Raw genomic sequence first — 17750 nt, 5'->3', positions numbered from 1 at the left:
AAAAATGAACTGTAAACAGCAAGTTGCACATTATCCTCATACCCTAATACAACTGTAAAACTGCAAGCAGGCTAAAACACCTCTTTGTGTGATGTGCCCCGATGTGCTTGATCGGGTCCGCATCCACTCTACAATATGTCCACAAGTCGCAGAGACCTGTTAGAATGTGTTGCTGATGGAGCTCATCTGAGCTAAAAACGACGGCTGCAATTGTCTACTCAACCCACAGGGCTGCAGCTACCCAAGCTTTAGCTACCAGCGGCAACTGAGAAAAAACACAAGCAAAAAAAAAGAAAAAAAGAGAGAGAGTGCTCACGCTTGCAAGCATGTGATCATTACAACTGAGGTAGTAGTCCTCTTTGTAAAATTCTCGCAAGTTTTTGTGACAGTTCGTCAGGGTAGAATTTGGTGGCCTGTGTAAAAGCCGGAAAAAGGAAAAAAGGATACAAATATGAGGCTCAACCTATCCACAGGTTCCACAGAATAATTTTCTTTTTAATCATTTGACAATGTACAGATGTTGTACTTCAAGGGAACTTTCTTTACAAGGTAACCAGTCCTGGACATCGAGTTCTGGGAATGATTAATTATTTGACATGAATTGAACACAATTCATCTCTAAAGGACACCAAGTGTGACTTCAAATTACATTCCCGATGTGTTTGAGTCGATACAGCTTTCGTGACCTAAAGATATTTTGCCCAGAATAGTAGTCTTAATAGGAACCAACCAGGTACAGACATTGGCATAGCAAATACATTATCATGGTAGTCTTAATAAGGGTATGAGTTTGATACTGCATCCAACATTGCAGATGCAGTGAAATTCACATTGATTGGAATTTGAAGAAATTGGTCACTGCTTTGAGGAACAAATGTTTGGTCTTCTTTGTGTAGCTACAAGTGGATGTATTTTTTGTCCTACACAGTATGTCTTCTTTTTTGTTGTATGTCTTTCTTTTGTTTTTTAGTAAGTTGAATCTTGCAAATGGCTGTGACACGCCCTCCTAACATTCATGAATGAATAAAGAACATGACTTCAGAACATGAGAATAGCTCACTGAAGATATTTTTCTTAAAAACAATACATGCAAATGTATCTTTATTCGTTTGTGTCTGTATTCTCCCAAAGCATATGGCACAACTACTGAATGGAAAGTTCGATAGTTTTGTTGTGCAGCTGCTACCTAGCATGGATTTCTGACCTCGCAGAACCTGAGCTCTTGTAAAACCATCATGTGACCACAGTCAGATGATAAAAGAGGAGAGCTAGCAGTGCATGAAAGAAAAAACAACAAAACAAGAAGCAAACCCGCAAATATGATATGCATGCAATACATCCTGTAGTCCAAACTAACTAACGGCTGTATGTTGTTACATACAACAGCCTAGACACCACATGTGTATGAGGAAGTAGCACAGCAAAATCTAATGTACTTGGCACATTTTAATATTATCATTGTTATTTCTTTTTGAGAGAAAGAGAATGAGAGTGAGAGAGAATCAGAGAGACCTTTTTACTATTTGGACATCTACTGTTCAGTAAAAATATCATGATTAGTTATATCCTATGTTTGAATTTGGCAATATGACATAACATGCATTGCTTTGGTAACACACACAAGCAGGTCTCTCATTGAGTAGCCACTGCCACACACTATGCAATGACATACATTCACCTAACCTTTGGGGTATATCTTTCACAGAGTACCAGGATTCTACCTGTCTTGGTAAAATAGAGGTAACCTCTGTTTTTACACATTCACAAGTTCCTGCTATGCAGTAACGTTCACTCGGCTAGAAAACATTGAAGGTCACCCTAACGGTACTTCTTCAAGCATTATATGGATTGCAAGAGCATTCGGGTCTGTTCACATTCACTCCATCTATCCCATTGCGTATTGATTTCATAATGTATTAATAATGATGAAAATGCAGTGATAACTGTTAGATTACAATACAATGCTAAATAACTTCATAATTTGATAAATGCGGTTATGCATTTGCCTCATATTAATTGTTAAATCATGACTGAATATCCACTGCTAAATTAGATCAACATTACTGTGAGAATACGCACCAACATTGTTATCCGCCATGTTGTATGTTGTGATCACCCATTCAAATCACCAATAGAGTAACTACGACACTTAACGTACTGTGCGTCACTGCGCAATTATGATTCCACATCAATCAACAGCGGTCTGATTTATATAATCTGTAAATATATAGATATGACTTGTAAATCTGTTTAATCACTGAAGTCATTATTTCAATGAATAACCAACCTAATTTTATCTTCGATTGTCTACTTTAATACATGTACAGCTGCCAGAAACAACTGGATAGTTACGTTGCTGTTTGAGAAAACTAATCTCATACCCTCCATGAAGTCCAGTCATCTGTGACTGTCCTCATAAAACTTTCGAGAAGTTGCCCAATATCTGTGTTTTTTAAAAGCTTTGACATACTCCACAACTATACCTGTTGAAATGGAGCTATTCTAGCCACTCTATTTGGTAAAATACAAACGCTACAGTGAAAATGGAATCCAACACAAAGAGATAACAACAATCAAAATGCTGCACATAGAGTGAAGCATGTAGAGAGTGGTTCAAAGAATCATTCACATGGGACATAAAAATGAACTACCTGGCAATCAAGAGTTGAGCTGAAGAAAGCCAAAGGTAAGTCCATTATGAACATATTCAACATTTCACTTTGGAAATTTGGAATTTGATTACAAAGCCCAGTTCATCCTCAATCTCTCTGCACACTTTATACATCATTAGCTTGTTCTGTGATTTTCAAAGTCTGTGAGATCTTTTTTTTTTATCAGCAAAAAACCCCCGAAATTTCTTATTTGTTTTTTTTTTCCTTCATCAGGATCATGGTAAATATCAAAACTAAAAAATAACAAATAAAACAATGAACATTCTGACCAAAAAGTTCCATAACATGAAAATTATCTCCATGTTCTAAGCCCCTAATCATTAGAAGGAAGCAGAATAAAGTTATGCAATGAATAAGTAGACTATGGACAAAATAGTTTTCCCCATTGTAATTTCATTTCTTCGGCTGATTTTTTTTTTTTTTTTAGCAAACTTATTTGCAATTTCTGACAGCTCTGTGCTACCCGACACCTAGAAAACAGAGCACCTAATGCTGAACGTCAATATTTATAAAACATCAAGATGTCAATTATCATTCTTTCCTATTTCTGCTATTAAAGGCCAATATGATCAAAGTTTCATTCTTCTTCTTTTCTGCACACCCCTCAGATACAAGACTTTGATTGAACATACACAATTACTGTCTGCCAGTAAACATACACAATTACTGTCTGCCAGTAAACATGGGTGTATGCAAGGGGGGGTCGGGAGGGTCGTACGACCCCCCCAAATTTTCAAAAGGTCCACTTTTTGTAAAAGACATTTTTGTTTTTTGAGGGCTTTTTACTCTATATAGACCTACAACAGGGAAAAAAAGTGACCGGTGTTCCAGCAAATTGTCAAAAACCTTGTAAATTTCGTAACTTAGTTTTAATATGCCATAATTTACCTTATTTCTAAGCCGCACTGCCATGCCGAAAAAGTCACTTTTGTATGCACCAAATGGCCCCATTTTAAGATACAAAATTCAAAAACTCCCTACCGTGGGAGGGGGACACCCCCCTCTCACACCCTCCCCCCGCTCGGTCGCTCCACTCCCTCGCAAAGGCAATGGTCCAAAAATTTTGATTACGACCCCCCCAGAAAAAATCCTGGATACACCCCTGGTAAAGATACTAATGACAGCATTTTAGTACATACTCAATAGTGTGAAGTACAAAAACTCTCTTCTGCTCATGTATTATGTGAATATTGATGTAAACAAATTGATATGTTGTAAAAAGGGAATAAATAGAAGATTATGGTTATCATTGTACTTTCAGCCATATTAGGTTTAATGTAGCAAGAAATAAAACACCATAGATGTCTCCTATCATCTAGCATATCATTGCACTACTAGCTGCAGAGAGAGGGGTTAGCTCTGTACCTACGCAAGCCTCTAGCTCTCACGATATGATACTTTCCTACGACAGGTGCATGAGAGAATTTGGTACGTTCCTCAACCGCCCTGATCTATTATCAGTCATCTTCCTATGAATGAAGCTATGTTGTATGTTTGTAACTACGCTTCTGCTACCGTCCTTTGCCTAACCCTATGATTGTCCTACACACTAGCTGAGGAAATGCGGTGATCTTAAGCGAATTTCAGTCAATCATGTCCCACTCTGGAACATAATGAAAAACTGAAAAAAGAAAGAAAGAAAAAGATTATGCACACTGCTATGAATGTAAAAAAGTTGATAGATATAAAACGTAATTTATACTTTACATCGCATACAGATGAAGAAAGTTAGATATTCAGAAAGAAGTGAAAATATAAAAACTTCTAATCGGCCAAAGATATGCAATAATAGAGTTCTCGCTTATTTGTTGCAACACAAAACATACAAAAATGCATTCCGCATAGTGTCACACACAAACTGTCCACATAATAATTCAGTCATTTTCACTTTGAAAGATTCCCCCTTCACTACCATAACACCACATCACAAAGAGTAATAATATACCACTCAAATAAATCCACAAAAATGGATGTAAATGAATTTTATACTTCTTACCTAATGTCATGGGTTTGCGCTGAAAATGAAGGATAACTTAAGAAATGAAATTCTGGATATTACACCTTACTAAGAAATTCCTAGTATTATAGGCAACTGCCACTCACTAAATCCCCTTTAATGAGTGATCATTCAAAGCAATGTAAACCAGGTAGATGCATATCTTGCAATTTTACACCTACAAATATATATTTATAATCATACAAAATAATAAAATGATTTGTATCATAATACTTATAAACTCTCTTTTTCACAGAATGCTGACTCTGAGGTACCTGGCTCCATCATTCCTAGTGATGTTTGTACGGGGACAAACACATGAACTTTGACCTTTAAACTTTGACATCAAAACAAACACATCACATGACCAGCCCAACTGTGGTCGGCACATTGACATTTTGAGCTTGCTCTGCATATCATGGACATTAAGGACAATTTTGTGGTCAAAAAGTCAGAGATTTTTTTTTTCTTTCTTCTTCTTTTTTTTTTCCAGTCCTTGATATTCTTTGTCCCTGACTAACAGGTATTCACATACTTTGGGAACCGTTTCATTTAAATCACATTTGGTATTGCATGCGCAATTGTAGCTTTGCAAGAAAAAAAAACAACAAACAACATAGCATTCACACATTCATTCACAAGAGTACCAATGCCAAGAAATACAACAAAAAAAAAATGTTATTACGGAGGAAAACGAGAAAAAAAGCACAATGTAACAACTGAATCATCGCACGGATCTGAAAGACGAGCATTTGGTTTGAAGTAAAATATTAGAATGCAAATCGCGACAAATTGCTACGAGCAATTTGGTTCTGAGCAATGAAGCAATTAATGACTCCAATGCAATCTCAATGGTGGCGACAGCTCTGTCAAAGAATGAACCCTGTAGTGATTCCTATTCATTGCTTCTACCTGCTGCTCTCTTGGCATGGAAAATGAGTTTGAGCTCCCATGCTCGCTTCAAATCTATTAGCCTTGCTTGGCAAGAGGAATATACATCTGCAGCAGACCAGCTGCTGCATGGTTAAAAAATCTGCATTTTCTATTAAACACACATACTGTATTTTTGTTACTTCTCTCAACACAGATGTAGCAATGGTGCCATACCTTAACATCCGTTTAGTACCCTACCCTCACCAATTGATAGCTTCGCCCTCACAATGGCTGTGGATTTACGCTACGAAGAGTTTGCATAGCATCTACAGTGAACATAATTATCATGAACTACAAAATAAACACCATCTGAAAGGAGGATAATGGTAATAAAGCAGAATGAAACTTTCTCTCCAAAACACAGAACTTTGCCATACCAGTGGAGTCGCAAGTTTTGGTTTACACCAGACAGCCTCTACAAATTATAGATTGTGATTGCGACTGACGGACCTCCTGATCATTTACTGTAGACGATCTGCCATACACTGAGTGGAAGAACTTTGCATCAATTTTGTGCTTCTGCTTTTGGAGAAGCTGTAAAATCAATTGCATATTGTGCATCAATGCGTGTAGGTGCCTGTGCCATTATTCTCCGTCTCTCTTGGGTTGAAGCCTGCGTAGACCAATAGTTTCAAAGAATTGATTGATTGATTGATTATCGCATTATCACATCACGTGACAGCAGAAAAACCTGTATGACAGGTGATGCTTCTTCAATAACTGCTTTAATGACTCCCATTATTGTACTCAGATATGAGTCAGAGTGGGAATTTTGAGGACAAAAATGCTGTGCCATCAACGTGAACCTTACCCTCTATGACCAATTCTTGTTGTTCCGTCTATGTAAAGACCTATCTGTTGCTAACCTGGGCCGTACAAATTTCTCCCCAAAAAATTCCACTAGTCTCATGGGCTGAAGCGAAAGGGATATCATTCACCAATCATTTGAGCAACTTCAACTGAAGATTCTCTCAAATGCACTTTCACTAGGCAAACACACAATACAAATCTATACAAAGACTTCAAACCAAGAGTGCAAATTCCTATAGGAGCATAACTTTCTACAGTCGAGCAAGTACCAGCCTTATGGCATACACAATGGTTCAAAAGACAATAATAAACCTTCCCCATCAATTTGGTATTTTTTTTTTTTTTGTCTTTGTTTCTCAATTTCATGAAAATTGTACCCTGCATACCTTTGGAATGAAATCTATTTGTATTTACTTATTCGTTTCCCTGTACCAAGTAGCTACGAGTACATTGACAATCTTACCACTTGTTGCTCACAACAACAAAACATTTGTAAAATGACCACATTTCAAAAAGCAAGAAATATACACCATAGTTTCATGCTTTTGGCTTTATACATAGAGGTAGTGACAAGAAAAGGAAATGGAATGAACCCTTTGCTTATTTTCTTGTTTTCTGCTTCATCGTCAATCAATTTTTTAGACAATTCATTACAGCGACTCTTACAGTGCTAGACAAGTATGACTGACTTCAAACAGCAATACACAAATATGCATACTTCACTTTAACGTACTCTTTACATGTTGAGTAATGTTACCATATTCCAATGCAATGACAAGTATTATATGGTACTAATTTTCATGAGTGAAGTCTACAAATTACCCCCCCCCCAAAAAAAAAAAAAAAAAAAAATTCTTATGCAGTGCATTAATGTGCTAATTGCTGAAGGTGCTATAGTGCCATAATGCCACATAGCACAGAATCAAACCACTTCTTTCTGTCTGATGAAGCTGATAATGGCAATGGAAGGATTGAATTTATTTATTTTTTAAAATATCAACTCATCTGGAAGTCATATAAGTTTTGCGACAGTCGTCTCTACAACACATTGTACAATTTTAGCAAGATTGTACATCACAGCTTCACAGAACTCGTTCCAGGTGAACCCACATGTCACAGCTTGGTATCTTGATGCAGCTGCAAGTGATTTAAAATCGCTGGACTGAATCACCGTGGCTGCGTAATTTGGCACTGAAATTACAGACAGTCTGCAATGTGCATGGGGCATGAAAGAGGCTGGCGGCTCAGTGATAGCCAGGATTAGTCAGACATCAGCACCCGCTTGCAAAGAAAAACGTTCAGACAAACAAACTTCAGCTGATCCAACACCAATCCCAACGTTTGGCTCTGATTGGCTAAAAATCACACAAAGTTGCGTAAATATTTCGTGATAACAAAGTAGTATTTGAACAAGGTCATGGGGATCATACACAGTAAACAGCCCACAGTCAGACAATTATACAGGAACACAGCCAGTAAATGGCATCAAAGAGTGTTGACGGTTCTTCCCATATTCATAACATCTGGAATGGCAAAACCACTCACTTGGCACTACACACTAATCACCCATTTGTCTGAATGTGTACCGGTACATATCAAGACGAAATAAAAACGATGGCAAACTCCACACATCCCAAGTGATGAAAGGGTGGGCGAATCCCTGGAATTTGAATTTGTTAGTTGCAGAACAAACACAATACAGTGATGATGTTGACAATAAACCCACAGGAATTTCAGCTTTTTCTTTTTATTTCTTCACAGACAATAACATCTACATTAAAGCAACCATTATGGCTTTAAGTTATCATGTGAGCTAATTAATCTTGCGCACCGAGAGGGCATTTGATATGGCCTTTTTTTTTTTTTTAAACTCTGACATGATCTGTTACGAGGTTGGCTTTCATTGAACTACATTACATAATATATATAACATGTATATATATACATATATATATATATATATAATACTTATATACTGTATATATACATATACACATATATATCACATAAATATATTTTAACCACTATGTGGCAAAGTAAGCTTCTGGTACTGATGGTAGCTTGCACGGTTAAGCGTTTGCTCTAAGGGAACTCACACACATATGACTGCCAGCCACTGAATAAAAGAGGGAAGAGGTTAAGGAGCCACTCAAGGCCATTATGTTACCTCCATCACATGTAAAGAGGCTCAACTCCTCTAGCTTAAAATACGGCAAATTACTCATCAAGAATCGGGAGCTTTGGGCACAGTGATTGTGTGACAATCTTTCCTTTAATACCAATTACTTAGGCCTGCTTGTTGCTCAACATTTTTTTGTTCTCCCTTACCATCAGAGTGTTTCTTGAAACTGTCAGCCAGAGCTTTGGCATGCCAGAGTGGTGGGGAGGGGGTGGGGCGGGGTAGATAAATCAATACATAGATGGATAGATAGATAGTTTGAATTGTCCTAGGCTGCAGGATGTTTTTGAGCTGAAAAGATGAGCCGAAAAGATTCACGTAAATCTTGTAAGAGAGGTCATTATATCAAAGTCTGTGTTAAAGGCCAATTACCTACTCAGAAATAATTGCTTCATGTGGCTGGCGGTCACGCATTATCTAATCTTTGCACAGACACACACACACACACACAGACACCATACAGACATCCTACTCGACATCAGGTCACACAATAAATACATACAAACAGACAGACAGAAGAGGGGGATGGGATGGGGGCACTGGTCTTGGCGAAAAGTACTCATTGTGGCTTGCCAGATGAACAGTGCTGACACGTAGAAAGCGCGCGGGATGCAGAGACGGAAACACACACACACACACACACATACAATGAAACTGCGATGATGAGGATGATGGGCGGAGCATCGACGACCGGTCCCTAGAGGGCAGCATCCTGTCGAGCTAGTCACCTGGAGATGGTGGTCTGAGAGCTGGCCTGGGAGCGGTCACTGGCCTTGCTGGACGTGGTGCTAATGCTGAGCGAGGAGAAGCCACTTTGGCAGGACTGTAGGCTGGTCATCGATCCCCTGCAAGAGGAAAATCAACATATCGTGCATTTTCAAAACAGAACACACGGCAAAACAGTTTTAATCTTGGTTTCTTCTCTTTTTGTGGAAAAACCTTTATAACTACAGCTCGTACACTCTCTCCAGAAAACAAGTTCCCTTGTGATTTAATCTTATCTTAAAATGCATATGACACAACTTTCCACAGTCACTGGTTTGAATGAAAAACAAATCAACAATAATTTTGATACTTATTTATGTCTATTTCAAAATGGCACTACCAGTAAACACAGTGTAGTTTTGGGCATTTTGTCACACGCTGCTAAGTAATGAGTGAATAGGTATATGAAACAGATGAAAGGATATATTTGGCAACAAAACAAGAAGCAATCAATGAAGATAGACAAAGAGACAAATGGATGAACCGACAGATCAAACATTGATGAATATACAAATACACAAACACACACACACACACATACAATTTGTACATGTCCCTACATGCATGCATATCTACTTGTATAACACTAGCATATATATTTATATATAGAAGGACAGATGAATTTACAGTAAGATTGATGTACATTGTACTCCAAATTAGCACCATGATTAAATAAGTCTGCAGAAACATGCAGCGTACCTGAAATCCTCCGAGGCGAGTACTTCGTGGTAGAACATGATCTTGGACTTGTGGTGGTGGTGTGTGGCCTTCTGGGTGGAGTTGGGCAAGGTTGAGGAGATATTGTAATGTCTCCACTGTAGTACATACCACCCTGGCACCTGACACACCGAAGACCCCTGAAAAATAAACATGAACACAATGCATAATCAGCCATTATCTATCAGAACTAGATATACAATAGGTCAATGATTGATGTCAATTTCTAGGATTTGTGAGATTCTCATTGAACTCTTTTGTGTGGTACGGGATAAAAGTTTGAATTCTCGACCAAAATCTTCTCTGAATTCTCTGAATTTTCACCTATTTACCTATTTTCACTTATTTGACCTATTCTCCGAATAGGTGAAATGGAAAGCCTAAATTTTTTATCAAGTTGACTAATAAGGGAGTGTTGCATATCTCTGTATATTTACTTCGAAGTAAAAAAAAAAAAAATCCATGCCTTTGCTTTCCAGTCAGACTGCATTCTGTAAATAGTGGTATTTACTGCCCTTTGCAGAGTTTGCTATACATTCCAATACTCCAAGTTTCCAATTCGATTTCCAGTTCCAAACTGATAAAACCTAGAGGTATGTGGTTCGCCTGCCTGAATACTCTTTCCCTTAATGTCAAGTTAACCAACTGACCTGTATACTTTCTCCAGCCTTGCACACGAGAGCCGACTCCACCACTTTGTAGTCTATGCCCGGCTGCATGGACTTGTCGATGACGATGGTGTTCGTGACCACGCCCGCTGGTGTCGAGACGGGATTGGTCACCTCCTTGTGGATGGTCAAGGGCCGGCGCGAGACCAGGACAGAGAAGATCACGTCTCCTCGAAGGACGTCAAAGTCCCAGGTCAGGACCTGTTGGGCGTCCTTGATGTGAACCAGAACCTAGGACAACACGGACAATACATACAGTTTTGTGCACTGGATAGGACTGGAGGGTATTTTGGTATGCATAAAACAATACATGGGACTGAGCCGTACACAGCTGGGACTGTGTTGATATTTCTTGAAAATAAGAACCCTCAAGAATGTTTAAAATCTTTGCCATTTAAAGGGACATTCCAGACGATTTTCATAATTTCACATCATGTAGTACATAAATCGACAACTCCATGTATAGATTTGTGGAATTTACTGTGGTTCTTGAGCAGAGAAACAATACTTTGAAAAACCTTAAACAAATTACACTGAACAAGGATGATGACATAGGAGGTTCACATATTTCAGAAATGTAGCAGTGTAATTCCATCACAATACCACTTGCTTGCGAGTTCACCTGTGTATAATCTATGCATGCTTTCTTCTTTTGTTCTGCTTCCTTAAGCCCCAACTCATGCATTCTTATGGTGACTCTGCCATGTCATCATCCTTGTTCATTGCAATTTGTTCTAAATTTTGAAAATATTCTTATTCTTCATCCCAATTATCGCAATTTCTGAAACTCTGTCCTCAGTATAACTAATTTATAGTTTATCAAATGTAAAAATCTGAAAATCATCCGGAGGTCTCCTTTAAAGACTGATGCATGTGAGCCAAAACTTGACAACTGTCAAGGCAGGGCATTTCCTTCACATGGGCTTTAGCGACTGTTTACTGCATTTTGAAACAGGCATAAATATCAATATCCAAACAAGAACACGATGTGAACATGTACATTCATTTCTCTGTCCACTGCTGCAGTCTACGGTCACAAATAAACCGCTCACAAAATTGTTGGGCAGTCCTGATTTGCGAAAAATTAAACTCGCTAAATAGCATTTAGCATTTATTTCATTCAATACTTCATAAAAACCAAATAAACAGAAAATGCAGAGCATATAAAATACAAGTAAATTCAGATTCATGTCGTCAAGCATGCCTCACAGTAGATGATATTATGCCGTATATGGTACTATAGGGAGAGGTCGAGAGCAAAAGAGATAAGCCTGTGTCATTGTGAGGTCACAGCGGTGCACGGACATACCTCGTGAGGAATCCCCTTCTGAAGGAGGGCCGACTTGTACACAGTGTCTGCACACAGGGTCGGTTCTCCCGGGCTGAAGAGGTCTTCAGAGGACCGGTAGCAGGCCTTGGGGATGATACCACCTTCTGGTATGTCACACTATCAAAGTCACAGAGATGGATGAAAGAGACAACTTAATCACATGGACATGATGATTATAGACTTTATTGATTGTCCTGGCATAGGGAACTAAATTGAAATAATTATTATCATAGAGTCATTTAGAAGATACACAATCATTCACAGACATACACTATGTTTGGAAAAATTAATTCTGACAAAACACAGATTGGCTCATATTATGGTCCTAAGAGAGAATTTTTGTGATCTGCTGAATTATCATGGTTTCACAGACTCTGATTAGCTGATGGAAATTACTTGACGTTAAATGGAATTGGAATGCTTTGGACAACATTGAAAATTAGCATATACCTGTAGACAACTGCAAAAGTCTACTCTACTGACACAATATGGAATATTTCTCAATCATTCTCGCCTATCATGTCTGGTATTTTTTAGATAAATATCTCTTCTCTCATGTGCAGCACCAACTGAACATCGAAACTAGATATAAGTACATTATATTAGTGACACTGAAAATTTCTTTAGTATGTGCTAGACATTTTCAATGGCCAACTGTCACTGATAAAAAGAATGCTGGAAATATTATATGGGAGAGATGTCTACTCGAAAAGTGGAAGTATTTTTCTTGCTCAAGTTGGGTAAGATGAAGTTTGCATGTTTCTAGTTCTGTGGAATAGAAATATAGAATAGTATTTTACATAGAACAATAAGCAAAAAAAAATGTGCGTTTTTATATTTGCGCTAGTTTCATGTCATGTAAAATGCGCAAAAATGCCCACTTTTATAGTATTTGAGGTCCAGCAGATAGGAAACACAGCAATATTAAGAGCAAGGCCAACTTACAAAGCAGTCACCGCTGATAAAGTCAGGGACAATCTCTGGTGCCACGTGGTCCGTCAGGCCGCCGCTGTCCATGTAGTTCTTGCCGCCGTAGATGAGAAACTTCTGCCTAGTGTTCTCGTCGATGAACGGCGAGACGAGCGTCCAGATGACGGGGAAGACGCGGGGCGCCCTCACGATCAGCAGCTTGCCCATCACCTCCGGGTAGTTGGCCTCCACCACCTCGATCATTCGTAGGAGAGCCTTGATACCTGGCCGCCACAGGTGCCTCATGCTGAGGCCCTCGCAGTCTACTATACAGGTCCAGGAGCTGCCAAAAGGGAACATTCCCCCCAAATTATATTGTTAAATTCAGAAAATATGACAGACAAATTCTGTTTTTGGACTCTCTTCCTGTATCAAGCTTCTGCATCAAGTTTGAGTAATGGTATGACAAACAAAACACAAAGTCTGATCGCTAGCCTCGAGAGAGATATTGGAGCATACAATCTGTATTTCCCCAAGTACAGAAAATATAATGCTAGACGAAAGTGAGAGCATTATATTTCTGTCTTCCACAAAGTTAAGGTCTGCCAGTACCAGGATTATCGACAGTGTTCAAACAATTTCATAACCTAGAGATGGTGAGGGGAAGGAAAAAGGGACTAGCTTTACAGTGGTCTTCTTCGGTGATACTCTTGAATGCCTATTCGCCTACCACCAAGAAGTGATATCAAATATGATAATGTGACATCATAATTCATTGTTGTTGTTTTTTTTAGGGAAAGGGGTGTCGGTCTTACTTGATTGTGTAAACTAGTCAGTTTGAATATCACAAGATAATGTCGTGAAGTCATATGATCTTATTCTTCCAAGATAGGAATGGGGAGGGGTAGAAACCTTGCAATGTTTTAGCATGCCTTTTATATAAGTTTGATCAAATAAAAACAGATTCAAGAATCTGAATTAGAATTTATATGTCAGCTTTTGGAAAGTGGAATCCAATCAAGTGACACTCCTCAAATTGATAATGCTGTCATATCTAATGCAGCAAACATAGCTGATATTGTGGCAACATGTTTCCTCCATGTTAATATTCTAATCATAGCTTTTTTTCTGGATAATCCTACAGGGAATATGAAATAAGAAATGAAATGATGGATTGTCCATTTACATATTATATGTCTAATAAATTGATAAACACAACAGGATTTATGAAATGTATGCATTTTACAATTATTGTGATTTAACTTTCTGTTCAAAGGAAATAAATTGGTACAGAATTGAATTGCATTAAATCTGAAAACTGCACTCTACAACTTGACATGCATGACAGTTAATCTATAGTCATGAAAAAAAAAAATGACCTAGCATGACCTCCTCTCACTATGACCTGCATCCTGTGACCCTTGACCTAGCGGACTCACCTGATTGGATGGCCAGTTTGCTGGGTGGCCTGCTCCGTTCTCCTCAGTCCCTCCTCATTAATAGATAACACCTGTAGAATGCAATCATCCATTGCCTCTATCAATATCAAAGCTTCTCAATGCCTGATGTTGGTTTGATATCATTCTGGGGATGATTTTGGCGAACTTTCACCACTTCAATCTGTTTAAAGACAACCTACAGACAGTCCTCTCTCCTCTGATTTTTTATTCGTCCTTTCTTCTGCTGTATCAGCATGCTTTCACAGCCTTCTTCCAATCCACTACCCACACATTCATCAGATCATGAGTAACTTCATTGAGTACAATGATGGTTTTAAGGGTATAAAATGTTTTGATCTTTGGATGAGGTGAGCAGACCTTACTACTGATTTTAATGCTGCTGTTTTTTTTTTTTTTTTTTTTTTTTTTTTTTTTTATACATTGCTGTGTCTGACCTTGCAACCCAAATAAAGAATTGAACTGAATCACACGGAGTGACTCTTGGATGTTCTGTGTGCTTTTCCAAACTGCATTCATTTGATTCATCTGCCTGAAAATCATGAAGGTAACAACTGATGGCTAGACCTGTGAGAGGAAGAGGGGGGCAGGAGGGGTGTGAGAGTGCACCCTCCCAACTCGAGTCTGGGTAATGATATCCCGGTAGTCTCGCGACTTCACGAATTCAGAAGATGACAGGTGAACTACGGACACTTTCTTCACATCTTATTGAACACTCAAAACACAAACTGCAGGGGAACTGATAGAGGTCTTGAGCTGACATGCAAGCCTGTTACTTGGACTGACTGAGCTCAAAGGGTTTCCGTCGCCGCATTTAAGGACACTGTGGTATTGACTGTTCAATTGTTTGGTGCACCCAACCCTCAAAAGCATTTTTCTGCCTTTAAAGGGACCTTTATAGGACATATCTGTTCACAGCTTTTCTTGCATATATCCTCCCATCTCCCTCGTTTAACATCATGCGTCATTGAACAGGGGCAGTAATAGCATTGTCCTTGATAGAAATGAGGACAGCAGTATGCTTAAATCAAGAGGCAAATTCCAAACAATTATGTGTGTTGCCAACGTCATCTCCTACCGCCCACAACCAGAAATTGAGACATGGAATATCAGAGTCATTAAAATTTTTCTTGTCGCCATCAAAGGGAAGAAGCCAATTTGGCAATTTCACAGTTCACTGCGATGATGATGTGCAAGTATAACCAATGTGTCATTTGTAATGGGTTTATGGCAGTTAATGCTTCTTCCCCCCCCCCCCTCCTGTTCTCAAAGTCACCCAACCATTAGGAAAGGATCCATAAAATGTCTTCCTGTTGCCATTAAAGGGAAACCACTCATTTATCATTTGTAAGAAAACTGGAGGAAAATATGGGTTGATGACACACTCTCTCCTCTTGAATAAATCACACCATTGCCTGGACAGTCACACTCAGTAAATTTAGCTGCACTTCTAGTTAATTTCATATTAACAAGATTCACCAACGACAGGGGGAAAAGCTCTGGGCATTACACTATAAACCAATGTCCATTTTATAAAACAAATAACCCTCACTCTCGTCAATCACTGGAACCACATGCCATCATTCCTCCCTTTGGAAAATTTTGAACACGCTCCACGTTGCCTTGTGTATTTGAACTATTCCGAACTTTCCTCTCGCGCACATCGTTCTCATCGAGTAATTCAAACCTCAGTGTTCTCATCATTTCATTCACTCATTTCAGAATTTATTTTCCATATATCCTTTGCCAGCTCGGCAGTAGGGCCTAAGGCTTGCATGTTTAAAAAAAAAAAAAAAAAAAAAAAAACACAATCACAAAAAAAAATTATGAAAGTGCTTTCCAGATTCTATCAAATACTGTCATAAAACAAAATTTGATTTTGGGTCGAAATTTCATGTACGTGCCCTTCTACTGGGCAGGCGATGGATGTTAATCATTATCGTATGTGCGATGCCTTACATGTCTAAGGATTGCCTCTTCCCCTACAGCCTTGATGAGTCCCTTGACGTCCAGCTGACCAAGCCTCATGATGAAGACGGGACGGCCCTCTGAGGAAAACATAAGTTCGGGGTCAATTACACGGGCTACAGGTCATGCCACCAAATATTTTCACTCAAGCATTTAATTCAGCCAATAGAGAGAAAAAAGCCCATCTACAACTCAATATATTGGAAGGGGTTCAGTTATTTAAGTCTGTTTCTCAAAAGTTTAAAGAATTCTTCAGGAAACCTGAATTTGATATCTGAACTACATGTAATATTCACTGCTCTCAAGTGGGAAATTTTGCCTACTTTACACAAGAAGCAAGAATAGCTCCATCACACATATGCCAAACCTTGTTAACAGCACTGCAGTATTCTGAGGACTTAAGGTGTAGTTTAAGTTGAAAAACAGTAATTTTACCTTTCCTGCAGGAGATTGTATGTGTAGTCATACAATTTTTGGAAAAACAGAATTGTCAATTACACCTGCAATATTTTCTGCAAAAAAAAAAAAAGTCTAAAATATTGCAAAAAGGAAACAGCTGACATCTCTGCCAACCAATCAGAATTATCCAAATGATGTGTGAAACAATTTAGAAGCAGTAGCTTCTAAAGCTTATCACTTAATGAGAAAGAATGAAGAGGAGAAGGAGGAGGAGAAGGAGGAGAAGGAGGAGAAGGAGGAGGAGGAGGAGGAGGAGGAGGAGAAGGAGGAGGAGGAGGAGGAGGAGGAGGAGGAGGAGGAGGAGGAGGAGGAGGAGGAGGAGGAGGAGACAACAAACAAGAGTGAGAATGAATAGCCTGGTGACCCAGAACTGAGCTGACCTCTGTCATAGTAGTGCCAGCCTCCAGGGAAGTAGTCTAGGAGGATGGGAGGCGGCTCCCAGGTGCTCAGGATCTGGTCCACCTTGTGCTGCTTCCGCCAGGCCAGCGAGGCGGTGATCATCTCGTGCGCCTTCTCCGTGTTGAAGTCCCGCGCCCGCAGGAAGCGCAGCAGGTGCGAGTCCTTTGGCATCTGCGGCGGCGAGAGGGAAAATCAGGTCAGTTGGAAGATCACATTTCTCAAAGAGGCTGTATGGAGACCGGTGCACTTTTATTTTACTTCTATTTCACTGCTCAGTCCTGCTGACTGTTCTTCAAAGGGGGAAGTTGTCAATAGGTGAAATCAACAGAGTTCACTCCACCCCAGAGTATAGAAGCAGCCGATTCAATGAGAATTCAAGCAAATTCATAAAATATTCAGTGCACATAATCTTGCATCACGTATTGTAACTACTGGTAATTTTACTCATAGACAACTCTGCTGCCAAACCAGCCACTGCTCATACATTT

At 39.1% G+C, this 17750-nt stretch overlaps 1 protein-coding gene across 1 annotated transcript in view; it reads right to left on the bottom strand.

Annotated features, from left to right (window-relative positions):
* Nucleotides 1–8473: 8473 nt before the first annotated feature.
* LOC140231396 (SEC14-like protein 1) overlaps nt 8474–17750 on the bottom strand; it is a 62022-nt gene continuing 52745 nt past the window's right edge. Inside the window, exons 8-15 of the mRNA XM_072311522.1 lie at nt 17244–17433; nt 16396–16484; nt 14419–14489; nt 13016–13322; nt 12050–12187; nt 10723–10971; nt 10055–10212; nt 8474–9435 (exon numbers count right to left, since the gene is read on the bottom strand). Of these exons, the coding sequence (XP_072167623.1) occupies nt 9315–9435; nt 10055–10212; nt 10723–10971; nt 12050–12187; nt 13016–13322; nt 14419–14489; nt 16396–16484; nt 17244–17433 (1323 nt within the window). The 3' untranslated portion in view covers nt 8474–9314. The remainder of the gene's footprint in view (nt 9436–10054; nt 10213–10722; nt 10972–12049; nt 12188–13015; nt 13323–14418; nt 14490–16395; nt 16485–17243; nt 17434–17750) is intronic.

This window comes from Diadema setosum, chromosome 8 (assembly GCF_964275005.1).
Source record: "Diadema setosum chromosome 8, eeDiaSeto1, whole genome shotgun sequence".
Classification (NCBI taxonomy): Eukaryota; Metazoa; Echinodermata; class Echinoidea; order Diadematoida; family Diadematidae; genus Diadema; species Diadema setosum.
This window is presented reverse-complemented; position numbering and strand designations above follow the sequence as displayed.